General features: G+C 45.0%; 1 protein-coding gene across 1 annotated transcript; it reads left to right on the top strand.

The window, feature by feature from the left end:
• Positions 1–637: 637 nt before the first annotated feature.
• On the top strand, positions 638–10,480 carry mtx1a (metaxin 1a). The gene is made up of 8 exons (XM_028398947.1): positions 638–788; positions 4,446–4,515; positions 4,591–4,670; positions 7,611–7,703; positions 7,780–7,962; positions 9,407–9,483; positions 9,566–9,723; positions 10,075–10,480. Exons 1-8 carry the CDS (start codon positions 708–710, stop codon positions 10,305–10,307), a joined length of 975 nt encoding a protein of 324 aa, XP_028254748.1. The 5' UTR covers positions 638–707; the 3' UTR covers positions 10,308–10,480.
• Positions 10,481–10,484: the final 4 nt, after the last annotated feature.

Genomic DNA, 10,484 nt, shown 5'->3' on the forward strand with positions numbered 1-10,484 from the left:
ACCTGTGTTAATTGTGTGTGTATTTCATGTTTTGTGAGTTCATCCTATGTAAAGCACTCTGAATTGTGTATGAATGGTGCCATATGAATGACCCTTGCCTTTGTTTTCTGTGCGTTAGGTGTGTGAAGGAGCCGGTGGACGTCATCTACTCTTCAGTTGTCGGTTGAAGCTGAAGTCACAAACATGAAACATGCTGACCACGAGCATGCTGTGTGTCTTATCAGGCTGCCAGCACTGAACACTTCCTCCACAGGGCTGCTGCTGTTATTTCTGTCATTCACAGCTCATGGAGTTTTTTGTGCAGGAGAAAAATGAACTTTTGTGACATTGCTACTTTTAAAGAAGTAAAAAAGAAGATCAACACTTTTCAGTCTTCTTCCACTGGGGTCAAAGAAAACTGACGGTAAAGAGGAAGTGAAATCCTCAGCTTCTGTTATTCACACACACACACACAGACACAGACACACACACACACACACACACACACACACACACAGACACACACACACAGACAGGCCTGATTCTGTGTACTAACCCTGTTGATAGGTTCTGTCAGTCACAAAGGTTTCATCCTGGAATGTGTATTTGATCGTGGGATGAAACAGAATTCCTTAAAGAAGGAGAAGAGAGGCGCACGCCTGAAAACAGAAGAAGAAGAAGAAGCAGCGCTTCTCTTCCGGTGTGAAAGGTCACCGCTCTGTTTGAAAATGGCGGCGCCCGCCGAGTTGTTTTGCTGGGAAGGAGACTGGGGTTTACCGTCCGTCAGCACCGACTGCCTGGTGGTTCTGGTGAGTGTCGTTACACACCGACATCGAGCCGGTCCTCCGCTCTCTGCCGTGTCAGTTCACACCGAGACATGCCGATTAAACCGACACGCAGTCACGGCTGCTAGCGTTAGCACGCTAACGGCTGTTTGATAGCACCCTGAGTGTGGTAAACAGGTCAGACTAATCAATGGCCACCAGCATCGATACACTAATAGCTGCGGGCGTATGGCGTCACAGACTGCGTGGGATAAACAGGCGGTTTATTGTGTATTTCTGTTGAAAGATGAACTGTATCAGTGGGTCAGTGAATGAAGGGATCAGTCTGCCCGTCACTACCACTGATCATATACAGCGCGATCCGTTTGTCCCCAACACATGTGCAGAAAGGAAAATACACGTTGAATAATTATAATAACAAGGCGTCATGTTGTCACATATTGATCGAACGGATTGATCCGTTCTTACCCATGAGCCCGCATGTTCAGTAAACTGCAGCTCAGTGCCGCTGAGGGTCGTTCACTTCACGGACGGCCTTACTTTGTCCAGCCTGCCGGTCGAGCTGGCAGACATGCTGTGGTTCTGGCCAATGCTGTTCTACAGGAGTCAACGCTGCAATTCCTCTAGGGGGCGCACTGCAGGCACTTCTAAACAGGAGTAAATGGAGGTCAGTCAGGTCCAGTATTGATCCTGTATCAGAGCTGAATGTACACAGACTGATGTCCTCTGGTCTCTCTGAGCTGAAGCTGGTTTAGCCCATCAAACACTAGCATGCTGCTACCGGCTGCTGATTGGTCGGTTCAGGTTAGGACTGATGGGGACAGGAGCTCCTCCCTCCAGTTCTCAGATATACAGGTAAACCCAACATTCTTCATATATGGCCACATGTTCACTTAAAGTGAATTTCTTCTCAGTTCATGAATCTGTTGACTGCTAATAACAGAAAAAGACTGTAACACATTGTGTGATGAACCTATTGATTTTTTGATATATTACATTTAAACAAAATGATTCATACCCTTGATCTTAGGCAGGACGTGAATCTGCAGCATTCTAAGTAAACCTGCTCTAGGACATTAGGGTCAGTCAGTCTCTGTTTAATTACAAGATCAATGAACTTAAGAGGACCTCCAGCTCCGTGATGTTGATGCTCACAGGAAGGGAAAAGGCATGAAGGCATTCCAATGTTTTTCAAGTACCTGTAGCTACCATGCAAAGCAGTAATAGAAAGTTCAAGACGTTTTCCCTGTACATGAACTTAGAGGACGGAGGAGGAGGGGACTAGCCTTTAAGGACATGGTAGGAATCTAAAACCATCCATCCATTTTCACGGCTTATCTGGGGCCGGGTCGCAGGGGCAGCGGTCTTAGCAGGGACACCCAGGCTTCCCTCTCACTGGACACTTCCTCCAGGTCTTCTGGGGGAATCCCGAGGCGTCCCCAGGCCAGCCGAGAGGCATAGTCTCTCCACCGCATCTTCCCCGGGGTCTTCTCCCAGTGGGACATGTGCAAGGCTGCACCGATCTGCCTGTCAAGCTCCATTTTCCCCTCACCCGTGAACGAGACCCCGAGATACACAAACTCCTCCACTTGGGGCAGAAGCTAAAACTATACTGCTTAAAAGTTTGAAGCACTGCAACTGGGCTTGTAGACACCGCTAATAAAAGTCCAAGGATCATCACCAAGGCCATTTGGAACAATCTGAGTGATGCTGGTATAAAAATCTCAAGGCAGACAGTCCAGTGGACACTGTGCAAGTCTGGCCTGCATGGACACCGAAGGAAGACTTCACCACTTCAAGACTGGAACATTAAAGACAAAGGAGATGATGAACGACGCACCATCTTCTCTTCTATGTTATAACATTACCCACAGTATAATACTCCTATTGGAAGTTCTGATGTAGTGTTTGATTCTGATTCTGTGCTTTAGTGTGCAGGAAAAGGTTTTTTATTAACACTAAAAACATCGTCAGTCAGGTTTGGAGGGAACATCATGCTCTGGGGTTGTTTTTCAGCCAGTGGGCCAGGCAACCCTGTCAAAGTAATGTCTGTATGAAAAAGGATTCTGAAGCAAAACACCAGACAATCTGCAGAAAACCCTTGCATGTATACACATACACCTTCCACAACAGGGCAGCGACTCAAAACACAGCCAAAGTGGTCAAGAAATGGTTGGCAGAGAACAGGATCATCATCTTAGAGGGGCCAGACCAGACCTGAACCCAATTTAAAATTTGTGGAAATAACTGAAGACCAGAGTAATGGCAAGCAAGCTTCTACTTGGTGGCTAGCTGTGTGAGGTAGCTGTGAGTGTCTCTCTGTGTTAGCCCTGTGATAGACTTGTAGCAACCTGTCCAGGGTGTACCCTACCTCTCGCCCATTCACAGCCATGATAGAGACTCTCATGACCCTGCACTACAGGACAAAGTGGGTACCGAAAATGGATGGTTGGATAGAAATAATATTTTTTCTCACTAGATGGCACCAAAGTGTCTTTAAACTGCTGCTCTAGGACTTTTCCTGTTGCCATTTGTACATTGATCAGTAAAAAACCTGTTTCCTTCCTTTGGCTGCTTCTCCTCTCACACCGTGTAGTGTTAGGCTCTGATGAGGATTTCAATCATTGTGTCTACTTAAACATCAAATTAACATCAGACCTGCGACTGAGACTGCAGGCGCACTGGTTGTTGTTAGGAGGTTTGGAACTGGTTGGTACTCATGAGCACCTAGAATGCTTTGTGGGTTAGGGTTGAGTTTCTGTGACTGTGGGTACAGCATTCCTTCCTGCAGACTGCTGAAGGACTAAACCTGATTGAACGTGTTTGTGTTGGGCTGGCTTTACTGAGCGGCAGTGCAGGCTGGGTAATGATGGCTGTCGTTTGCTGCGGTTGGAACACAGCACTGTCACAGCTGCAGGTTTTTCCACACCAGTTGCCACTCTGAGCCAGCATGTTGTGGACAAGGGGTGGGGCTTGATGTGTCCACACAGCTGAAAGTGAACACCAACACCTCCTCATCATAAAGTGTGTGTCATAATGTGTTAGACTGAAGACTAATGATCAGGTGAGGCTGCTGGAGAAAGTTATTCACAGGTGTGAGGGAGCCCAGTAAACACCATTTTCTGCTGATCCTCCATGAGGAATGTTTCCTCACACGGCACTTCTCTGGGTCTTTTGTTGTGATCACCAGCTTCAGTTATTGTTAACCACTGATATTTGGCTGCTTATGATTAGTTGAAAAGATGGGGTCAGATTTTCTGGCAGATTTATATTGTCACAGTAGTTTCAAGGCTCCATCTGTGTTCCATTCTTTGTCATGTGTGAGTTCCCATTATGTGCACACACTGGTCAGTGAGCCGTCTTTGTGCTAACACACACAGCTGTGCTCTCATTGTGGAACAAACATCCTCACTGTCGAGCTCTGACTTCATGGCTGCACATTTATGAGGAAATTCCTCCACCATTTTTCTGGTTGTAAAAGTTGAATGAGCTACTTTATTTTTTATTTACAGAAGAACTGAGTCATCTGCAACACTTACTGTAAGAGGAAAGATTTGGAACCTTTTTAGCAAAATGAAAAATAACAGACAGCACATCTTAAGATGAAATCTGGATCAAACCTGAACAACATCTTTCCAAAAAAAGGAGACTGTAAATGGTAACACTTCTTTTCCTTCTCAGGCTTATGCTCAATTTGCTGGAGCTCCTCTTAAACTTCGAAAGATCTGTAACCCATGGCGGAGTCCAAGCGGTGAGTTTCATGCTGCACAAAGTAAGACAGATGAAGAAGAAACTCTGATCTATTTATATTTCTTTTATCCCTAAGGCACCCTTCCTGCTCTGAGGACTAATCAGAAGGAAACTCTGTCTCGGCCCTCTGACATCATCATCCACCTCAGAAAACAGGTTAGCTTACCTCCTTTCCAGCATGCCTCGGGGCTGATTACATTTAACAGTCAATCCGTTTCATGGACTGTATGTCTGTGTGATGTCCCTCATAGTGGTCTATAGAGGTAGTGATGCTACATGTCAGGCTCTGAGAAGCCTTCAACTTCTGACAGAGAATCAGAATCACTTTATTTATCCCTGAGGGGAAATTCTTGTTTGTTACAGACAAATAGAAGCCAAAGATGTTGATGAAGATTCTCAGTCATCCAGGTCATCATACGTAGAGAAGATTGAAGCAAGGCGTCTGGTCTTGTAGACTTGTAGAGCTGCTCATCCAAGCAGCTTCATCAGTTCTGCTTGGATGAGCAGCGAAACGTCTTCAAGAAAACTCTACAAGTCCAGACGCCTTGCTTCAATCTTCTCTACGTAAGAAGCCAAAGATAAATTGAAATATAATAAATATCTAAATACCTAGACAGCATTTAAATCCCTGAGTTGTTTCTAAAGAACATATTTACTACTGTATAAAAACCTTTACATTGTAAAGATCTCTGCTGATCTGATGGTGATCACATGGATGTAGAGTGACCTTCATGTTATCACATTAGTGTTCTAATCTGAGGAAGCATCAAATAAATATGAAGAACGTACACAGGGAAGAAGTTCAGCCATGTGTGTGTGCTGCTCTGCAGTTTACTGAAAAAGCTCATTAAACAGCCACAGCAGCCACGCACTCGTCCACTGTACGCCGTTTTCCAGTTTATCCTCCCAGATTAAAACAATGGTTCAGATGAAAGAGTCTATCAAAACAAAAAACCCCAATATGTTTTTGGCTTTCAGGTTACATCTGCAGATATGCAGTAGTGCTCCCCCTGCTGGCCCCACTGTTGTTTGTGTAGGAACTTTTAAGCCCAGTGAGACCTGAAGTTTAATAGCTCCTCTGTCCCACATCCCCCTCAGCAGAGGTCTGAGCCCATAACAGGCAGCTGGAAGACATTAAAGCATGCGTAGTGCCTTCACCCTGTGGTAGGTTGTTCCACAACCAGGAGAGCTGCAAAAGAAGCTCAAGCTGCTTCCTTCAGTTTAACGCCATCTATCACCACGGTCACATTCTTTCCATTCTTATCCTCCTCTTCCTCGTTGTTTTTCATCATATCTCCGTCCGTGATCGTTTTCTGTCTGTAGTTGCTTTGAATGGGTCATGCCATGTGAAATCCTCCCTCTTCAGGCTCATCAGCTGGATGACCCCTTCAGATCTCTTTTAGTTTTTGGTCAATTTGCTTTTGGCCAAGTTTAAGTCTCTGTTGCATGTAGGAGTCTGGTGTTTGCATAGGGTTAACTTTTCCATAGAATCAGAAAATCTAATCAAATCTATCTGGAAAAATGGCTGACAACCAATGAACACAAAGATTTGCCCAGCCTGTATGGAGAGCTGATATTTGGTCCAGTTATAGTGGTAATGTGTCTCTAGCAGGAAATACCACCACTATTGATATCTTGCACACAAATGCCACAGGTAGTATTTTCCTGTCTTTTACAGTGTTTATGAAAATGTGTGATCTTCAAATTTGACCATGTTGACAGTGGTCCAGCTCCTTCACATCTCTCAACAAATCACTGTTATGCAATGATACTATGTGGTCTTTGCTTTATCTGACCCTGTAACCTTAGGATTTGCAAAGTGAGGATCGGTCTTTCAGGTGTTTATTTTCGGGGGTTGCTCCCTTCAGCGTCCTCTTTAGCAGGGGAAATGCATGCTCTCTATAGGTTAAGTACAGAAATGGACTGTAACCAGTCTAAAGCCTTCCATTTCTTGCCCCGATGAACTCCCAGTCAGTGTGGTTGAATCTTTCTTTGCAGACAAAATGTTTCTGTAGACCTGCTGCCATCATGTGTTACATCATCAGTGAAGATTATTGAGCCTGTCCCAGAAGGAGCGCTGTGTTTCACAGAGGAGCGTGTGTCTCTCTCTGAACTTGAGCCAATTCTTCACTTTGGCAAAGGTGAATCTTTGTCTCACCAGTCCATAAGACATTGTCCAAGAATGTCTGAGGCTCTTTTGGCCAGCCTGTTGCGGATGTCACTAATAGTTGGTTGAGGTTTTTTTTTTTACACCTTGCCAATTGTTTCTGCTGCTGCTTTTTCTGTGGTCTTCCTATTGGAGGTCTGTTCTTCTTCCTCGGGACAATCAGTGTCACAGTTGTCGTGCTGGCTGTGGCCAGTGTTTGTGCAGTGGTTCTGATTGATTTTCATCAGCACTTAGTGCCCTTGTGACAATAAAAACAAAAGCCAAAAACAGACTTGATGTCCACCAGGCCTTCAGACTGGCATCCCATCTGTGGTCAAAGGTCTGCAAGCCCAAGGTGGTCATTCGTGTATGAATGAATAAACTGGCAAAAATGTCAGGAATAACTTGTTGTTAGTGTAATCCCGACCTGTGTTGACACGATGTGCATGTGAATCCCTGTGTTAGTTGTCTGAAGGAGATCTGTGACAGAGCTGTATGTAGGTGCTGATATCCACTCTGTTCATCTGTTCACTTCTTAAAGTTTCATGTTAAGCTCTTCTGAAAAGAGACTTCTGTATAGATACTGATATGTCTTAACAAAGTTAAGTTCTGTTGTAGAGAGGTAGACCTTCACTTTGGTTTTCAAAAACCGTGTGTGAGAGAGCTACAGTGTAAAAGAAGGACAATAAGAACAAAAAACCCACAACTGCCTTTTATTTGTTGCAAACAAAAGTTTGTAATGACTTTATTCTTTGAGTATGCGGGTAGGAGTTGGGGTAGGGGGGCCAGGCTTATCTTGGACAAGGTTGGCAACTACTGCCCTAATCCATGCTGTTTCATTTCTAAGCCTGACTGTTGTGTTTGGATCAGCATAAACCCACCTCTGCTGTGAGTTTTCATCTGAACTCTGAGAGTCGACCATAATTATATTCCAACACTCTGTTTTTCAGAAATATAATGCAGACTACGACCTGTCAGCCAAGGAGGGAGCCGACAGCCTGGCCTTCATCTCTCTGATGGAGGAGAAACTGGTGCCAGCTCTGGTGAGGTGGTCTTCCTCTTGAACAGTGTTAGTGCAGTGAAACCTGTGCTCATCACTCCTGCTGTCTTCTGCTGTAGATCTATACATTCTGGATCGAGCCAAAAAACTATGTGGACGTGACTCGCTGCTGGTATGCTGAGCACATGCCTTTCCCCCTGAACTTTTTCATGCCAGGACAAATGCAGCGCCATCAGCTGCAGAAACTGCGACTGCTGCGCGGAGACGAGAGTCTGGAGGCTGGAGATGAGCTGGAGAAGGAGGTGAGGGCATGCTTGGAAGAGTTTCTGTTTATCAGGCAGCTTACAGATGAGGGAGTGATCACACTAACTGAGCACAACTGAACTTCTTAGGCACTGATATCATGCTGGAATCCTCAGCACTTTAAAAAATCGCTGTGAACATCTGCAGGAAAAATGAGCAACATTCTAAAGGTTAGGAATATAAATTATATGAGAGGAACGTTCTCTGTAGGGTCCTTCTTTAATGTGTTGAAAGAAGAAATGCATTTTTCTGAAGCGTGTCGGCCCCATGGTGTTGGACAGTATCAGTTTTTAGTAGAACAAATGGTGAGATAATGACTCAAATCTCTGCAATGACATCATGCAGCGGTCTGTATGCAGATTGTTTCCACGTGTTGTCCAGACTACTGAAAACATCCAGACAGGAAAACTCTGCACTGGAAAACTGCTGGTGTGGAGGAAAAAGTCCGTCTTGGATAAGGTCAGAGGTCACAGTCCGGTTTTGGGAAACATCATTTAAGAAGAGTATTTTTGTGTCGCTGTGGAAAAGGTGAAGATTTCAGGAGTCATTGGGGCTGAGTGGTTCCATCTTTACTCAGCTGTAAGTAATCATTTTATTTGGGTGCACACCGTGGCCACCATTGCACTGTGGTTATTAGGTCTTCATGTACAGTTTATGGCCATCATTCCTCTGATGGTTTCAGTTGTCTGAAACATGCCGAGTATTTCACAGCTTTCAGTCTTGATGTCATATGTGAAGGACCTTTTTAACCTTATATGATGCCACTGCTGGTGTGTGCGCCTACTCGGGTCCTTTCACTAATTAAAGTGTGTCAGGTTCATGAGTCCTCCTGATGTGATGATCCAGTCATGGACCAGCTATTTGCTGTTAAAGAGGGTCTAAACGTTCTGTTCTTATTTGTGAGTGGGCATGTCCTCCTCTGTCTCAGATTCATGCAGAGAATGAGTGTCTTTGAAAAAAGTCCAGACATGTTTATGTCATCACCATGTTTTGGAGTGTACAGAGGTCCAGGGTGTATACCCCAAAGCAAATTTTGATAGAGCCAGGCTTTCTTTGAGTGAGCCGGTTCCAGAAAGCCTCAGCTCTCCATCAGAGATGACTGGCATCACAATGTTGGTTATAAAGTGTCTTTGTCAGTCCAGGTGTCCTGATCCAAGCTCTGTGCTCGCTCACAGTAAAGTTAGTCTTTTTGCAGAAAATGGAGCATTTCTGGGTCACAGAGTTTACCCACAGGTGGTAATCATGGAGAGATATGAAGACTATGTAGCTACCGTCATGATAAACACACACACTCTCAGTACAGTTCCTGTAGGTCCTGAGGACTGGCTGAAGATGGTGATGGTGCATCAAAGTAGGCGCTCAGTGAAGGAGCAGCACTCCCCCCAGACTCAGACATTGATGTTGCCTGTGTGGTGGTAAGGTGTGTCTTCTTGTGTTTCCCAGTTGTACCGTGATGCTGCCGAGTGCATGAACCTGCTATCACAACGCCTCAGCTCACACAAGTTCTTCTTTGGAGACTCGTAAGTTTTTCCTGCAGAAACACGTTTGACAATAGAATGTTTTGGTGGAGTTATTCCTGGGCACGTTTCAATTTTTCTATAGACCTTCATCTTTGGACGCTTACGTGTTTGGTAATCTGGCGCCCATACTGAAGTCCAAACTGCCCAATGGAAAACTGCAGCAGCATCTGAAATCCCTTGACAACTTGACGACATTTTGCACCAACATCCTGCAGCTCTACTTCCCCAGAGAGGGTCGAGGTGAGAGGACCAACCCCATCTCCTGCCTCTAATACCTGAACACTCACCCCCATGCAGATATTCTTTAAGAACACTGATGCTATGTGAACCTGTTTGTTTACTGTGTGGAGATAGAAGTCTATGATTTACATGTTTCAGGTTGTGTAGAATTTATTTTATCAGCAAAAGTGTGACAATGGTGCTCTGAGGCTTCAGATGAATATCCAATCAGAGGATGTCACATGTCAGTGACACAGGATTAACCAGCAGAAACTCTCATTCTATCCATGCTTTTATGTCAGAGTGTTGTCAGTGTTCACATTATAGTAATCAAACAAAAAACAGTTGACGTTCTCCATTTCACTGTCTTAGGGAGCCCCAGTCAGAAGATGTCCTCTCACTCTGAAGGTGGAGATTTCGACCACGTCCCTAACAAGCGCAGAAAGCAAATCCTGTCTGCTCTGGTGGCTCTGGGCGCCATGCTGAGCTATGCCCTCCTGACCGGCATGGTGTCCATCCAACACATGCAACAGGAGGCGCTGGAGGAGCCCCCAGGCCTGCAGGCCATTGGATCCCATGACCATGAGGAGGAAGGAGATGGCTGAGGATGAGCAGGTGAACCTGGACTCAGTCAGGACAGAAGTATTCAGGATGAGATTCTCATGTAATCAGAAAACTAATTTATCAGCATGCCTACAAGCCGTCAGTGGACAGGAGGTGGAGGCTGCTGTTGGTTTGTGTGCATAAATGAATTAAAAGATCATGCGCTTCAGAGACATTTT

Source organism: Parambassis ranga, unplaced genomic scaffold (genome assembly GCF_900634625.1).
Source record: "Parambassis ranga unplaced genomic scaffold, fParRan2.1 scaffold_68_arrow_ctg1, whole genome shotgun sequence".
Taxonomy (NCBI): Eukaryota; Metazoa; Chordata; class Actinopteri; family Ambassidae; genus Parambassis; species Parambassis ranga.

Excerpts from the sequence above, each read along its gene's own strand:
- mtx1a (XM_028398947.1), top strand. The coding sequence starts at position 708 with ATGGCGGCGCCCGCCGAGTTGTTTTGCTGGGAAGGAGACTGGGGTTTA. Across the intron at positions 7,704-7,779 it reads AGAAACTGGTGCCAGCTCTG|ATCTATACATTCTGGATCGA; the intron begins GTGAGGTGGTCT and ends CTTCTGCTGTAG. Across the intron at positions 7,963-9,406 it reads GAGATGAGCTGGAGAAGGAG|TTGTACCGTGATGCTGCCGA; the intron begins GTGAGGGCATGC and ends TGTGTTTCCCAG.